The 17013-nt window shown below is 39.9% G+C and overlaps 2 protein-coding genes across 4 annotated transcripts; one reads left to right on the top strand and one right to left on the bottom strand.

Annotated features, from left to right (window-relative positions):
- The first annotated feature begins 1161 nt into the window (after positions 1 to 1161).
- tex261 (testis expressed 261) lies at positions 1162 to 6754 on the top strand. Of its 2 annotated transcripts, none has more exons than XM_017683037.2 (6): positions 1162 to 1363; positions 4143 to 4222; positions 4380 to 4533; positions 4726 to 4793; positions 4921 to 5023; positions 5284 to 6754. In XM_017683037.2, exons 1-6 carry the CDS (start codon positions 1294 to 1296, stop codon positions 5397 to 5399), a joined length of 591 nt encoding a protein of 196 aa, XP_017538526.1. In that variant the 5' UTR covers positions 1162 to 1293; the 3' UTR covers positions 5400 to 6754. The 2 variants fall into 2 exon arrangements, with proteins under 2 accessions (XP_017538526.1, XP_017538527.1); XM_017683038.2 differs by lacking the exon at positions 1162 to 1363 and adding an exon at positions 1373 to 2751.
- si:ch211-1o7.2 (ankyrin repeat domain-containing protein 53) lies at positions 6440 to 15456 on the bottom strand. 2 transcript variants are annotated; one of them, XM_017683030.2, is made up of 7 exons: positions 15439 to 15456; positions 14886 to 14983; positions 14265 to 14394; positions 12383 to 12582; positions 11413 to 11577; positions 9701 to 9821; positions 6440 to 9343 (listed from the first exon to the last, which is right to left on the bottom strand). In XM_017683030.2, the coding sequence occupies exons 2-7, from the start codon at positions 14897 to 14899 to the stop codon at positions 8771 to 8773; spliced, it is 1203 nt and encodes a 400-aa protein (XP_017538519.1). In that variant the 5' UTR covers positions 14900 to 14983; positions 15439 to 15456; the 3' UTR covers positions 6440 to 8770. The 2 variants fall into 2 exon arrangements, with proteins under 2 accessions (XP_017538519.1, XP_017538520.1); XM_017683031.2 differs by lacking the exon at positions 15439 to 15456 and having other exon boundaries at positions 11413 to 11536; positions 12460 to 12582; positions 14886 to 15425.
- Positions 15457 to 17013: the final 1557 nt, after the last annotated feature.

Here is a 17013-nt window from a genome sequence, read left to right as displayed (position 1 = left end):
TATATTTTTCAAAAAACAATTTTTAGCATTTGATATTAAATTTGTAAAGTTGATGTTGTCTTTGCAGTATTTTCCTTTGAAAAAGCATGGTTTACATGATTTGCATATCAATGTATTGTATTTTTATTTATAATTTGCACAGCATCCCAACATTTTTGGAAATGGGGTTGTACATGTTTGTGATTGATGATTGTGTAAGTATAAATAAGTTACAGTAAATTTTAGTGCACAATATTTATTTTATTTATGTGTTGAGATACCACATTGGGAAAAAAAAGTACAAAATGTGCCATAACATTTGAACAGATTACATTTTAAGTTTTTTTTCCCCCAAAACATGTTAAATTTAGCAATTAAACAGATTGTGGAATAAAATGTGCAGAAGTGTTCCACTTAGAAAATCAACAACGCATCTAATTTGAGCAGGGGTATTTATTAATAAATACAGTGGTAGTACTTTTGATAAGGAGTTTTAGGCTTTCAAAATATTGTGTCTAGAGGTTTTGTTCACGGACAAACCTGTAATTATGCGCTACGGTAGAAGATTTCCATAAGGTATCACAACTCGCCAGAACACAGCCACAGCCTGCCTAACTTTTGTGTAGCTTAGTGACATCAAATTTATGCGCAGCAGCTTTATCTTGCCTGTAGTATTAAGACACTTTAACGACCTCGTAATTCGGAGAATGCAGTAATATTTGGAAGGAAAAAATGTACACAGAACAAAACATATCGGCTTCTGAATATTTTATGTAACACAGGGTGCGAGAGAAGCCATTTTTCAAAAACTCCATTCATTCTGGCCATTCATTAGACCCGGAGCTCCTAATATGGGCGTACGAGTACAGAATGGAGCACGACTGCCGTGTCTTCCAAACTGCTGGTGACATGTTTGGGGAAAGTGCGGCGGCGCTGGGACAAGATTAGGTTCTGGACCTAAACTGACATCCATCTACCTTTGACTGTACACTGAACATGACTCTGTGCCTGAATGTAGGTAAAAAAAAATCAGTCACTAATCGATTATCCAGGAGTTTCACAGGGCCGGGTTTACAACCCTGTTTCCCTAAACTAACAGCAACTCCACTTCAGAGCCTGCCTGCGCAGAATCTTCACGGCTGCAGTTTCCCCTCCACCCGGAGGCGGCGCTGTGACTCTAGCCCGCTGTCTAAGGAAACGCTACCTGAACTGTCCACTTCAGCCCTTTAGCACTATACCCAGCGATACAATTAGCTGTTTTTGTTTACATTCTGTGTTTATTTGAGAGCTCGTTTTGTTCTAATCGCTGAGAAGATGTGGTTTATTTATGTGCTCAGCTGGCTGTCGTTGGTGATACAGATATCCTTTGTTACTCTCGCTATTGGTGAGTTGTTTTTGGGTTCTGTGAACTGTCCTGCCTCGCTGAGCTGAGCTTGAGCCGTTCAGTAACGCCTCCCGTTTCTCCTTAGAACGTGTCACATTCGCCGTTTAGCAGCCCGACTCCTCAAATACATTAACATTTTCGTGTCAGGGAGTCGGGGAGAAGTGCGCTGGTATTATACAGGATTAAACAGAGGTCGACATCATCGTCCTTCTTCTTCTACAGGGCTTATTAGCTGGCTAGCTAACTCGCTAGCTTACCGGCGTCGGCTGTTCTCAAATTTAACGTTAGTTCTCCTGACAGGTTGATCAGTAGTTATAGATTTAGGCTGATGCTGTGTAGTAAAAGCCTTTGGGACATGACAGTGAGGATTTTAATATTGCAGAACTACAACATCGATATTGTACTGTTTGCAGAAACAGTCAGTCTGGGTTGGAGAAGGTTAGCTTAGCATATAGTTAGCGTCGGATGCTATTATTATTTTCTGTTATTTATTGTGGGGAATAAAATGACGAATCACTAGCTAACGCCACCAGTCTGTAAATTAGGTGAGTAAACTGCTGGTCTCCCTCTCTGTCTTTGGGTGAAGGAATCAATCCCTTGTGCTCTAGTCAAAGAAACTCAAGCAGCCCTCTCTTAGGAGACCACAGCTAACAGCTAATTGAACTGGGGCTTCGTTACTGGGGCGCAGTTTTAGGTAAAATAATGCATCAGTTTGAAACTTAATACGTGAAATCTGTTATTCAGTAGTAACAGCATTAATAACCGTCACACTCAGATTCACGAGTGCCTACTTATTTTTGTAGAGGCTTAGCCAACACGACGACGAAACATTTAGCATTGTTTGTTTTTCTTTCTTTTTTATAAAGAACCGGTCGCTTCAAACTCTTTGGACTAGCTTCCCGGATGCAACCTAGATTAAGCCCAGCCTTACACCAAGTTTAGAGAATTGAACATGGTATACCATTAAAAGTCGTCTTTAGTGCAGTTCAAGGCTTAATCTGGGTCTGGAGAAATGTCCCAGTGTTTAGCTTGCTGGTTTAGTTTTCTGTATTGTGTAAAGCCAGTTTTCTTCATTTTAGTTTATTTCGTTAACTGTATTGCATTTAAGTGTAGTAGCTAATTATTCGTGGAAAGGTTTTGGCCAGTGTTTAAACGGTAATTGGCAGAGTAAAGTGACGTTAAAGCCGCGTCTGCACGCGTGAATGGGCGGTAGCTGTGCTGTCCACGTTGGCAGATCTGTCAGTCATGTTGGGAACTTGCTGCCTCGACACTTGTCCTACCTGTAGTGGTACCTAGTCGAGCTCCACCCTTTGGCAAGAATGAGCTAATGCTGCTTCCACTGCTTCGTGGCATTTGCACAAGAGGCCAGGTCCAGTTTATTAAACGAGGTAATTAAAATGGCAGCACCGGTGATGCTACATGCAGTCTTATCAGCCCATGACAGAAGCACATGGCAAATTAAGTTAGACTGAAAGTGCCTGATTTCTGTAAGACATGTCTGTCAGCTAGATCATCGCCCCTTTTACTGGATACTATCATCAACGTGTTTAAACAAGCACTAAACTTGCACTCACTAAAATGTTTATAATTGCTAGTGATGCCTAGTCTGAGTGGGCACCAAAGCACTTTAAGTTGCTCTGCATAAATGTGCATTGACATTTATTACATTTAGTAGACCCTCTTATCTAGAACAACTTTAGAAAAATGGTGTACATGCACTTTTTTCCAATGCATCTCACCACATGCAGTTCCTAATTCAGTTTAATTCTGCTGTGCCGTAGTCCACACCTCTCACATTCAAACATTAACATTTTATTTTAGACCAAATACAGCTGTATGCAGAAGTCATGAGTCATGTGACCTGTTTTTACTCATCCTCTACGGAGAGTTTAAATGCACCATTGCTGTTTATTGCTGAATTTTACACATTAGGAAACAAAGAACAATACATGTTCCCTGTACAAAGGTTATGCCCAGAAAAGGGAACAATAGAGTCTAACAAACTTCTCTTCCAATGCTGATAGATGTAGGATGTACTGAGAAGTTTCACTGTAGTTCTGTACTTATTTATTTGCTCTTAAGCAAGTTGTGTTTGGTAGCTGCTTTTACTTCTAAGCGAGTCATTATTTCATTGAACTAGCAAAAGCTTGGCCTGAGAATGCTTTTAGCCTACTCTGCTCACCTCTTTTGGCAGGTTGCATAGAGTATAGTTCAGAGAAAAGTTCAGCAGGATGTCTGCTTGTCAGGCCTTGTCATACATTTTTGAGGGAACTTTCTTAGTAGTTGAAATGTTCTGGAGTCCCTAACCCTCCCCTCCTTCTCATTTGAATGATCAGCAGCGCTGCCTGTGCACGGGCACAGTGTGCTCTCAGCCTCATTTTGGATGTAAATCTTAAAACATTTTTTAATGTTTGTTGCCTGCAGTAGCCTTGTGAAAATGTTGTAAAGTGGTTCTGTTTGTTTATATGTACTATATACTATATTTATTAATTCTTTTGATTTGTAGACCCAATACAGGTCATTGTTTCCTAATTTCACTGCACAGTGTTGTGTTTTCTGGACCTTTCACATTGTTTCTTGATTTGAATCAGATGTGTTAGAGCAGTGAAGTTATAAAACACTGCTAAGTGCTGAAGAACTGGCCTTAGGGAACACCTTTGCCAGCATGTATAGGGAGTGTGGACTATGATGTTGCATTTTTTGCTCTGTTTTCCTTGTTTCTCCCTATTATTGTTGTTTTATGTCTTTTTTTCTTAGTATGTTGTTTTTTCTTGTGCAGCTGCAGGTCTATATTACTTGGCAGAGTTGATAGAGGAGTACACAGTCGCCACCAGTCGAATAATAAAATACATGATACTGGTAAGTTTTTGATCTACAGTGGATTTTCTGCAGTGTTGTGTATATTATATTCCCATACAGGTTTTCATTAGATACAGCCTCATATTTAAAGGTAGTTAGTGTGGTTCTGCAGCCTTTCCCTCAGTTGTCTAACACTGAGTCCTGCCTTCTGTTTCAGTTCTCCACAGGTGTGTTGGCAGGGCTGTACCTGTTTGAAGGCTTCCCTACACTAATGATTGGAGTTGGCCTCTTCACTAACCTTGTTTACTTTGGGCTGCTGCAGACCTTCCCCTACATCATGCTCAGCTCACCAAACTTTATCCTGTCTTGTAGTAAGTAACCATGAATGGTAGATGATGTTGCTTAGGTCTCACAAGTGTTAGCAAAAGTATTAGACTTTGGCCTTGAAATTTCTGAATTGTTTTTCTGTTTTGCATTTTAGTTTCTTGTTTTTAGTTGCATTCATAAGATACCTTGCTTTTATGTGAAACACTGTAAAAAGTCTGTCTTTCTTTCTTTCTCAGTACTAGTGGTGATTAATCACTATATGGCCTTTCAATACTTTGCAGAGGAGTACTATGCCTTCTCAGAGGTGAATAAAAACTTTGAAAATTACCAGTAAACATTTTAATTTTTTAAAATGTATGTCTCATCACTGAATATGTACTCTGTTGTTATTGACGTTGCTCATTAATCCAAATAATTCATCTTGTTTCCAGGTCTTGGCGTACTTCACAATTTGCTTGTGGGTGATACCATTTTCTTTCTTTGTATCCCTCTCTGCTGGAGAAAATGTTCTCCCATCCACCATGCAGCAAGGAGGTAAGGGAATGTGTGTGTGTATGTATGTGTGTGTGTTTATGTATGTATGTCTCGAGGCAGGTTAGGTATGCAACAACGGCTGCTATGGCAAGGTTGTTTTTTCAAATCACTGCTAGGTTATTGAAAAGATTTAAAACTGATTAATCTTTGTCGTAATCATAACAGACTCCTAAGTTGAAAAACTTCTGATGTGAATTGAGTGCTTTAGACTGTTCAGTCTGTTCAGTCCACATTTAAATTGTGTTCTGTTCGTCTTCCAGATGATGTGGTGTCAAACTACTTCACGAAAGGGAAGAGGGGCAAACGCTCAGGGATCCTTTTGATCTTCTCCTTCCTGAAGGAGGCCGTTTTGCCAAGCCGACAGAAAATGTACTGAACCACTGACGGGATAGGCTGGAGGACAGATAGAAGGATCGGGTGGGGTTGAGAGACAGGTTAAAGAGTTGCTGTGTCCAGCTGCCTCAATGGACTAGTGTAAGGGACAGAGGGGAGGGGGATGTTTTGGCCCAGAGACGAAATGACTTAAGAAGTAGTAGAGGACGACGCCTGGGCAGATGCAACACCCTGCAACGGACACACAAGGTCCTCAACTTGAACGTACATATCTGTCTCTCTGTCTGTCCAACTGACTGTTTAAGCGAAGCGAGCACAGCCAACTAATGCTCTGTACGCAGCCCTCAGCCTTGGAATGACTTCAGGCTGTGGTTTTCCTGGCAGGGATTAAGCCTGGTCTTCGACTAAAGTTACACTTTAGGTGGGTTTTCCCAATTTAGTCTGGATCTAGGGTTAATCTATGCCTGAAAACCTCTTCCAAAGTCTTTAATTTTTAAAGGCTTGAATAATAGACATTTGATTATTGGATTATTGGTGCAGGCTTCTTGCCATAAATTGGTAATAGCAGTTGCAGATGATCATGTTGTGTGATCCACGCAATTAGTGTTTGTGTGGTTATCCATTAATGTTGGGGGTTTATTGTGAACATTTTAATTGTCATACCACAGTCATAATGGCCATATTGTTGATCCTGCTTTTTATTATTTGTGTGCAGTAAAGAACAAAAATGTTTGTACAATTTTTTTCTGATTTAAGCACATATGTGAATACCTGTAGGAACAGCAGTGATATAGTTGTATGCGAAAGTCTGGGTGCCCTGGTCAGATTATATTTTGTTGATTTTTCTAATAGAAATAAGTTATAATCTCAAGAGAACAAAATTCTGCATGTTTTAGAAATTGCTGTTTATAATGTAGGCCTTTTTGTGGAAAAAAATCACAATGTGACTGCAAATGTTATGGCACATTTTATATTTTATGTTTTATTTTTTTCAATATCTCAAACTAAGCAAATGGAAATTGTACATAAAAAAATGCCATATTGAAGTTTGTTCCCTGTAGAGGATGTGCTAACTTATTTTCACTTAGAAAATAGACTATACATGTAATGTGATCTGGGGTATTCAAACTTTTGTATATGTGTAAAACATCTCAGAGTAAGCATCCCTATGTACTTTTTAATTTAGAAGACTCTTGTTCTCAGAGATGCTTAATACATATGGGTGCAGATGTAAGCAATGATGTGGTCACTTTCATCTTGTCCTTCATAAGTTGGGAGCCAGTTGAGTGATACTTATTTTGAAAGTAAAATGAAATTGACCACAGTGCTCTCTCTTTGGATGTTTTTCACAGAAGCAGATAAAGTGAAGAATTTCTAATAAAATGGCAGTTAACTGTTCTATTCTTTGTGCTGAAAAGCCATATCCAGTTTCCACAAATTGAGAATATCCATTTCTAATTTTTTTTATTCATTTGAGGTATGAAACCCTCTCACATTTGTCTGTGATTGCTTGCCCTTTATATGAGGGGCACCTGCAGGTCATAAGTGGAAGTGTGAGGTTGCTGGGAGGTCAGCACAATCTGCCTCAAGACTCTTACACATACACTCACTTTAGCAAGCTCTCACCTGGGGAATATGCCACTTAGGGGAGCAAGAGAGAATGTTTTGGTAATACAGCCACTGTGGCTGAGCTGAAATCAGTTCCTGCATGGGTTCTTATGAAGAATAAGAGCAGTGTTGAGATAGTTGCAGCTGGTCTAAGATCAGAGTAAAAATGCTACATTTTCTTCACAGTAAGAGCAGACGCAAGGGATCCTCTGGAGAGACCTGACAACAACAGTGGGACTGTTACGTGTGCAGTGACCTAGGTCACTGTAGTCGTGTCCCTGACAGCCAACCACACGTCACAGCTGTAACTCAAACGTAGTCTCCTCAAGGGGGAAAGTCTGCTTTTTTTTTTTTCTTTTTTTTTTTTAACTTTTCTTCATACTTCACTGATCTGTAGAGGTGGCCTGGTCAGCAGTGTTGTTCTGTTTGTACTCATTAGGCAGCATTCATCAACACTTTTAGCATGGTTTAAAATTTTATGCAGTTTCAAGCTTTTTACAAATGTCAAATAGACAGGGTTTTTCTGGTCCAAGGAAACCGCTTCTGTGGTTTTCTATATACAAAACGTGGTTTAGCCAGAGACCTAAAGCTTCTCAGGAGTAAATGTGTATCTTTGTCAGCATATAAGCTCAGTCAGAAGCTAGTCAGAAAAGGGACATTTAATAAAAAATAAGGCAATAAAGTCCTTTTTAATATCTATAAACATGCAAATCACATACTGTTCTATTGTAAGCCTTGGAGTTATTTTGGTAACAACTATGTAGACATTGTTTACTCAGTGTTTCATCCGAAATCAAGTATATTAATAGGATGTTTGTCCCTGCTTTGCTGCAGTAACAACCTCTACTTTTCTGGGAAGACTTTAAAGTAGATGCTGGTAATGATTGCATTCAGCTACAACAGCATTAGTGAGGTCAGACACTGATGCTGGAACATTAGTTCTGGATCATAACAGTTACTCCTACTCATGGCAAATGTATTGGATGGTTCATCACGCCAGTGAATGCAGTTCTACTTCTTCACAGTCCAAGGCTAGAGGGCTTTATACCCCTTTAGCCAATGATTGGCTTTGGACATGGTGACCTTAGACTCATGGGCAGCTGCTCCAGGCTCTCATTCTATTGGCATTGCTTTTCTACAGAGAATATGTACAGCTGTATATGTGCAAGCGAACACCTGTGTCAGCAATGGGTGCCCCTTAAAGAAGCTGACTTCACTATTAAGAAGGGGTGTCTGGATACTTCTGGACATGTAGTGTATCTAAATGGCTGAATATGATTATAGAGTTGCGTCCTCAGACTTAACCAGAACTGGTTACCTATCCTGGTGATGGAGTATCCCTTGCCATATTATTTGCCTTATCTTTGTTTTCACTGCTCTAGAACAGCTGATCCAGCTAATTAACTAACCTATCCATGCTCTACCCACATATGCATTCTTTTGTAGATACTGTTAGACTGGACAAGCTTCCAAAAGCACTTGCAAAAACGCAAAGTAAAGAAGATGAGAAATTCAAGTGCACTACAAGTTTTTAGCAAAAGTGCTACATTTAGGCATTTAGTTTTCTCATGCTGCCTTATGGCTACTGCAAACTCCAGTGATTAAACCACTTTGTGTAGTTTAGTATATTTATTATCATAATGAAGTTCAATGAGATTTTTGCATTTGGTAAAGCTAGGAAAGAACTTGTGGAAACAGGACATTGATTGATTAATGAACAAAATCTTGAAGTGTGTGCTGGATGAGAGAAAACACTAAAATATGCTGTGCAGGGGACTCCAGGCTTGGTAACTAGTCATTTACCATTTAGTAATGGCCCTGCTCCAGCTCTTCTGCCAGGTGCATTGCCACTTCAGTCCATGGTGAAGCTCCTGGTCGTGTGGTGCAACCTTGATGTGGCAGGTCCAGCACACTGCTTGCATGGAATTGCAGTGGAGAAGTGATTCGGGAGAGGAAAGCGGACGGAAACAGGCCCTTCTTAATGACGTCCAGTGGCAAGGCAGGAACTGGCTGTGGAACCTTGTCCCATGAGGTAGTGTAGTGGATGTGGCCATCCTCATTACACCTCAGCGTCATCCTTTGATGCAGATCTGGCTCTGGTGGTGCTTCCTCTGGATGGATTCCCATTCGCACCTCCTGTGGCCGACTGGTGCTAGCTGGAGGAGGTTTGGATGGATTAGGAGAGATGTTCCATGCTTCTCTTTGTGCACTTGAGTTGTGTTTCTTTTTGCTTTTTGTTTTCAGAGGCTCACTAGATAAGCAGGAGCCATGGCTTAATGTCCATGTGCCCCTCACAGGAGTCGTAAAAGGAAGTAAAGGAAGCCCTTTCTTCTCAGCCCACTCAGACACTTTCTGCTCATTTATAGCCTCTCTGGCCACCTGAAACCACCATGGAAATGTGAGGATGACCTATGCAGTAAAGTGAATTCACCAGAAAGGTACAGTCTTAAAAATAAAAGTGCTAAAGTGTTTTATTTGGAGCTATACTACAGAAGCATTTTTTTTAGTTCAGTACCTTTCAATAGTCATTTTTGTAAATGAGGGACATGAATGTGAAGAACTTTTTTGAAATGGCTATACCAAATAATGCTGCTTCCAGGAACTGTACATCCAGGCCACAAACCATTTGGAATTTTTTAAAAAGAATGTAGCTACTACTGTAACTGTACTGTCTTCTTAGTTTCATTTATTTTTTAATACAGTTAAAAACGGAAAGTGAGCAATTCTGAAACAAACCTTCTCCTTGGCCTCTACACTCCGGTACATCCTGATGAGATCCTGTCTGAGATTCTGCAGTGCTTTTTGTCTCTCCATGTCTTCCTTTTTATCCCTCTGCCACATGGCATTCTTCAGAAACCTGTCCAACACAGAATGTTACAGTATACAATATAATTTGTGACAGCAGTGAATTGACTGCCTAGTGGCTGAATAATGTAGTTAGTTTTAACTGTAATTTCACTTGAAATACCATGCATTCTTTCAGTTGAACTCAATTTTATTCATATAGCCATTGTTACAACAGATATTGTCCCAAAGCAGCTTTAAAGAGATGCGATTTCATACCAGCAATGAGCAAGTTTAAGGCAAGCGCAGCAAGGAAACTTCTTAAGGCAGAAGTCTTCAGTTCTGGACACTGAATCCTATTTCCAGCCCAGTATTTTGTAATCACAGGTTGTTATTTGAACTGTTGATGTAACAGATTGACCACCTAGTGATGTACCTACAGGCAATGACAAAACCCAGTATCAGAAACTGTATTCAGTGTCTGGAATTGAAACCTCTGCTCTACGTGCATGGGGAAGAAACACTGAGAGGAACCAAGCCTTAAAAGGAGAACCCATCATCCTCTGGGCAAGGCTATATTTACCAAGGCTCATTTACCCACATCACTTTCTATTGCTTTCAGGGTGCCTTTGTTGCATGATTTCACATGCAGTGCAACCTGCTGGTCTACTGACCTCAGCCCACCTGATACCCACCACACCTCCCTGCGTGCACCTGATACCTTCTATGCCTTTGTTTCTGAAACCTTTCCTGCCAATGACAAATTATATCACTCAATCTCTGCTTTCATGACAGCCCTACAACCCCTGCTAAGTCTGTGAACACCTGTCACTCACGATCACCTCTAAGCTGATCATGTCCCTATAGACAAAGTCTGTCAGAATTAAGGTGAAGTTTCTACTGTCCTGTTAAACTATTTTGGGTATGGTTCTGAATCTATGTAATATAGTTAAGTCATTCCTTTTTATTTCTGGCAGCGCATTTAATTTAAAATTTTGAAAAAAGAAAAAAAAAACTTATTTTCTCAAAATAATGGCTGATTTTCTTGAAACATTGACCGAGTAGTGTTCTTGTTTCTTGTTGTATTCTTTTGAGATACTACACTGAATGTTAAATAATGAGTCATTTAATTAAGAAAATAACTTCTTATGGCTTCACAGCACCACAGCTGTGAAACAAGGTGCCCTGGGCAAACACAGTAAAACTGGTTCACTTTTCCCTATTGTGAATTGACTGTGATTCTGAGTTTGTATGTAAACATCTTAACTGCTCAGACTGAATCACTATGAAATTTTTCAGGGCCATGGATGTCCTTGACTGGCCCTATCAATCCCCCAGTTTCAAACTCACTGAGAGTAAGCAACGCAGGAACTGAAAAGGGCTGTATCACAGACCACTGAAGATCCCCAGTCTCTTAATATATGTGTGACAGAACTCATGCAGTGATTGCAAAAAAATTGAAAGCCAATGGTAATGACTATTTTATTAACAATCTTGTCCAATTTATCCAATTATTCAATTATATGTGGACAAATATCCTCACCAACATTTTTACTAATATTGCTTTTCATTACATTTCATTTAAATATACAGTATATTCTGTTAGGCCACTAAGGATCTGATGACTGTCAACCATTGTAAATATTTTAATTCAAGGGTTTTACCTGGCAACAACCCTATGACCCCAGATGCGAGCAAGGTCCAGGGGTGTGTGTCCTCTGCTGTCACATGCGTGTGTGTCTGCTCCAACCTCAACCAGCGATTCCACACACTCTCTCAGGCCTTCAGCTGCAGCCATATGCAGAGGGGTCAGTCCTTCATCTGTGGATCTGGGAGTATAACAATCTTAACCTTAACCTACAGGACTGCTGATCTTATCTGTCTTTCCATTGTTTTGGGATTATAAAGGTTTGTGCTTTTACTCTAAATGGCTTTTTTCCTGGAGTAAACACATTAAATCTATTCTTCTTTTTCTCATTATTATTTCTATTATTATTACATATATACATATAGTGCTGTGCCAAAGCCACCATTTTATTTAATTTCCAGTTCAAATGACCATTAAGTACATTATTTATTTTTCAGCATTAAAAAAAAGCCAAAAACCTTACACAGAAGCCTCAGTAACTATACTATTTTCAATTATACATCAGTAATCCCAAACACATTTAATGATGTTGAGGTCTGGGCTCAACATCATTAAAAGTGTGGTGGTCAGTACAGTCTGAGAATATTAACAGCCTCTTTTGTTTGCAAATTGTTTTCTTCTTTATCCACTTCCTTTTTCTTAGTAACAGAGTCTTGGCAGCTACACATCCTATCTGGCTCATAGTGTTGAGTTGTCTTAAGCAAATGTGGACCTATATTTTCTCCTCTCAAAGATGAAAGCTTGTGTAAAGTGTAAAGTGTTTATCTGATGGTGACAGTTTTGGTGGTCTATCAGGTCTTGCCCAGATGTTAGAAGTCCCATTTTCTCTATATCTTTCAATACTTTTTGTAACTGCTCAAACTGTTGGTTAGCAAACCAGCTACTTAGTCATCATATCCACTGCACTACAAACAGCGTGACTGAAACTTCAACATCACAATGGCAGTTGTGTTCTTCTCTATTATTTAGCAGAAAGCAGATTGTACACATTGTGCTGGGCTCCATTCTGTAGCAGGTATATGAGGCAGGCATGTGAGTGTGGTTTGCTCTGTGGACTGAGCACCATGTGCAGGGGTCTTCGCCCACGCGGACAACTGGCATTCACATCCACACAATGAGAATCCACAAGCAGCTTCATGCAGTCCAGCCGACCATGCTGAGCAGACACATGGAGCACAGTGAGACCCTAATACACACATACACAAAATTAAAACAAGGGGAAGATGGGGAAAGTCGTTTATAACCAAAAACAGACACACCATATAACCTGAAAACACAGACAGGCTGCAGCAGAACGTTTCACACGATGATATTTAGTCATTAAGGTAAAAAAGCTGTTCTTAAGAAACTCTTGTTTATTTTGAGTCAAAATTCAAGAATCTTGCATCTTAAAACTTTGTCGACAAGGGTCTATGACAGAGGTCAACAGTTGTATACTCAAAGGACAATGTGGCTGCAGGTTTCATTCCAAACAAGCAGTCACATCTGATTCCACTTTAATCAGTTGGTCTCATAATATCAAACACGCTGTCTCATAATACACTGTCTCATAATACCAAACACACACACATGCGCACACATCTTCTAAGCTGCTTCTTCTTCTGGGTCGTGGGGAATGCCAAATACACTGTCTCATAATACCAAACACGCTGTCTCATAATATACTGTCTCATAATACCAAACACAGTCTCATAATATACTGTCTCATAATACCAAACACGCTGTCTCATAACACACTGTCTCATAATACACTGTCTCATAATACCAAACACGCTGTCTCATTATATACTGTCTCATAATACCAAACACGCTGTCTCATAATATACTGTCTCATAATACCAAACACACTGTCTCATAATACACTGTCTCATAATACCAAACACGCTGTCTCATAATACACTGTCTCATAATACCAAACACGCTGTTTCATAATACACTGTCTCATAATACCAAACACACTGTCTCATAATACACTGTCTCATAATACCAAACACGCTGTCTCATAACACACTGTCTCATAATACACTGTCTCATAATACCAAACAAACTGTCTCATAATACACTGTCTCATAATACCAAACAAACTGTCTCATAATACACTGTCTAATAATACCAAACACGCTGTCTCATAATACACTGTCTAATAATACCAAACACGCGGTCTCATAATACACTGTCTAATAATACCAAACACACTGTCTCATAATACACTGTCTCATAATACCAAACACACTGTCTCATAATACACTGTCTAATAATACCAAACACGCTGTCTCATAATACACTGTCTAATAATACCAAACACGCGGTCTCATAATACACTGTCTAATAATACCAAACACGCGGTCTCATAATACACTGTCTAATAATACCAAACACACTGTCTCATAATACACTGTCTAATAATACCAAACACGCTGTCTCATAATACACTGTCTAATAATACCAAACACGCGGTCTCATAATACACTGTCTAATAATACCAAACACACTGTCTCATAATACACTGTCTAATAATACCAAACACGCTGTCTCATAATACACTGTCTAATAATACCAAACACGCGGTCTCATAATACACTGTCTAATAATACCAAACACGCGGTCTCATAATACACTGTCTAATAATACCAAACACGCTGTCTCATAATACACTGTCTAATAATACCAAACACGCGGTCTCATAATACCAAACACCCTGTCTCATAATATACTGTCTCATAATACCAAACACACTGTCTCATAATACACTGGCCTGTATAACCTATGTTCCATAATCTGCCTACCTTAATATTCAATCCTACAACTACAACTAAATGAATGTAATTTGAGCTCGTACTGTGTTTTAATGGGTAGTGACTTCCTCACCTGTTTGTTTGGCTGTGAGGGTGACTGTGCTCTCTTTAGGCTGAACCGGAGCCATTCCTGATCTCCACACACCGCAGCCTGAAATATATCATCTGCCCTCTGCAGCCAGCGCACCTTCTGAGGAACCAGACTGCTCAGACAGAGGACATGGAAAAACAAGAGAAGCTCTTTATAGTGGTAACCATTTCATTTACTACCCACCTAACTGCTGGTGACCGAATCTTTTGAGCTTTTATATGTAAGGATGATTACAGTAACCTCTCAACAAAAAGTGGACATTCACGCCATTAATGGATTATAACAATACACTTTAGGCCAAAACCTGATCACAAAACTATCCTAAAACGATGTCCCAGGTTTTATGAAGCATATCCATAATCTTTTTTTCATGAAATAACTTTGAGCTTTTGCCAGTACCACTGTAAACAATGCTGACCCGGGAAGTGTATCTGGAAGTTAACCTCCGTTTCACATCAAACCACTCTGAATGACTTCGTTTGCGTCGTAACTATTTAAATATGCAGACATTTAAAAATCAGCGGAATCTAAACATGAAAACTAATGGTTACAGTAAAATAAGTGTATATGTGTTACCAAAAAGAGCTAAGAAGGATAACTTACCTCACGCCTGCCATGTTTGTTGACGGACTTCACTGTTGCCATAGCGACTCTCCCTCCAGAGCAACGAGTCCACAAGTTCGCCTGTTTTTAATACTTTTCTAAAATGTATTATTACTGACTGAATAAAATAAACATTACCCAATACAACTATTCATCTACAGACGTAGATATTTACACTCTATAGAGTCCAAACCCATAATCAAGTGAACTATTACTTCGCTAAAATGGCTCAAATAGAAGCAAACGTACGTTAAAAGGGGAAAATAACGACTTCTCTTCTAACAGCACGGGAACTGAAGTTAGCCTGCGCCTACTTTTCGATACTCTTGGTCTAATAAATACTAAAGCTCAAATATCAGAGGTGTGCCCAATCACCAGCAGTACAGGTGCACCAATATGAACACGAAAAAATTAATGAATAAAATGTTGGGGGGGGCGCATTACTCTCCAAACTCATACTCTAACGCTCAGGAGAGTTCAAAATCTGACATAAGTACATGTAAAGTAATGAATAAATGTATTTACTGCCCAGCTTTTCTCCCCAATAACTCACCATATGCTCCTAGTCTTGATCTGCATGTTGGAGGTGCAGTTCATCAGTGAACTATTTAGTCTGTAGATGGCGCCATCAGGATTCCCTCCCACTTCATCAGCTCTGTGGAGCAAGCACAATTCCTCCAGCGCTACAGTGGTTCTGCTGTGTCTCTGTTCATTATTTGGTGGAAACCCTAAAAGAGTACTGCCTGACCTGTGGGAAGCTGTTCTTCAAGATGGGAATCTTCACCTTTCTTTACTCAGTCACAGAGTATTTCCTGTTTTTCACAGCTGTCATGGAAGGTATGTCATTCTAGGCCTGTTTTCCATCAATCTTTTGACGTCTCCTTCAAACTTTGCTATTATTTCTTTGCTTAGTCATAAAGATTTTTTGGCGCAAGTCATTTTTTTTGTGCACTGCCTTGTTGGCTTGGCTTTGCATGCTTAATGCCTCTGACTACAACTACGGTGCACAAATATGTATCATAAACCTGAGGGCTTGCCGGAGAACGATTCGATACTTATTGATCAGGCTTCCCATAGGGAGTGGCGCCTTTCTAGATAGGCAGAAAGCATGAGTGGAGATGATATGGATCACGGTTATTTTCTCCATGTCTCTGTCAAGCGTGAACAGTCGATGTGTTAATTAGTTGGGAAGTATCAAATGGCGAATATCGACTGTGTGAACCTTTGAACTGGGAGAGACTGAGCCACATCAGCGGAGGTAATTTCCAAAAATGTTTATCTTCAATTGTCAGTTATTAGTTTGATTGTGAAAGTCAGTGTTTATTTATATTGTAAACTTAAGTTGCAACTTACTATGTCTCGTCTTGTTTACAGCCAACTCAGAATGCACTATGAACTTTTGAACTGGAAATGCTGCAGTGTACTGATACCAGGAAGACATGTGCGGGCCAGTAATAGCTTGTGTAAGTGCACCATAACCCCCACAGACAATGTCCCTTCTCTGGTCTTTCTGTGCCCTTGATCGTCACCATGGGGCCATATGTCGTTCCAACATAAGCTCCGAGCCTTAGCTCGGGGTTGGGACCTTCTCGCTGCTCTTTGGTTGTCTTGGTTCCAGCACTTTCTGATGAATCTGAGATCCCGAAGAAACATTAAGCTGACCTGAGGTCAGAAAGAGAAGGAATTAAACCAGAGGCAGTGAAACGAAAGATTACAGATGATATGACAATGGCTTGTGAAGCCTGCTTAAGGCAGGCATGAAAATGAGATCATGGTGGCCTAGTGCCTCGCTATTGGCTCAGCAGTGAACCAATGAGGGTTGTGTGGGCAGAGATATAATGCCAGCCAGTTCACGAGTGACCAGTCAGAAAGTCACATTCAATATGACGACAAATATAACAAAGGCCAGACACGCCTGGGGTCTGTCTCTATCTCTCTCTCTGTCTCTACACTTATGTACATACATACTGCATGTCCTCATATACTCATATACTTCTTTTTGCATGCACTGTGAGCACAGTCACATGAGGAGATGAGCTCCGTGAATGTGGTCACATGACGCAGAGGAGTAAGCTGGCAAAATATTCTCACTCTTAATGGCAATCTCATTTGTGGTCAAAAGCCAAAC

The sequence above is a fragment of the Pygocentrus nattereri genome, chromosome 2, assembly GCF_015220715.1.
Source record: "Pygocentrus nattereri isolate fPygNat1 chromosome 2, fPygNat1.pri, whole genome shotgun sequence".
NCBI lineage: Eukaryota > Metazoa > Chordata > Actinopteri > Characiformes > Serrasalmidae > Pygocentrus > Pygocentrus nattereri.
Note: the sequence above shows the minus strand (reverse complement) of the source record. Positions and strands in the feature narration are given on the sequence as shown.

Coding starts and splice junctions, on each gene's coding strand:
- si:ch211-1o7.2 (XM_017683030.2), bottom strand. Junction 12,583..14,264: donor CCTCACAGCCAAACAAACAG/GTGAGGAAGTCA, acceptor TGTGTGTATTAG/GGTCTCACTGTGCTCCATGT. Junction 9,822..11,412: donor GGTCATAGGGTTGTTGCCAG/GTAAAACCCTTG, acceptor TGTGTTGGACAG/GTTTCTGAAGAATGCCATGT.
- tex261 (XM_017683037.2), top strand. CDS start 1,294: ATGTGGTTTATTTATGTGCTCAGCTGGCTGTCGTTGGTGATACAGATA. Junction 1,364..4,142: donor CTTTGTTACTCTCGCTATTG/GTGAGTTGTTTT, acceptor TTTCTTGTGCAG/CTGCAGGTCTATATTACTTG. Junction 5,024..5,283: donor ATCCACCATGCAGCAAGGAG/GTAAGGGAATGT, acceptor TTCGTCTTCCAG/ATGATGTGGTGTCAAACTAC.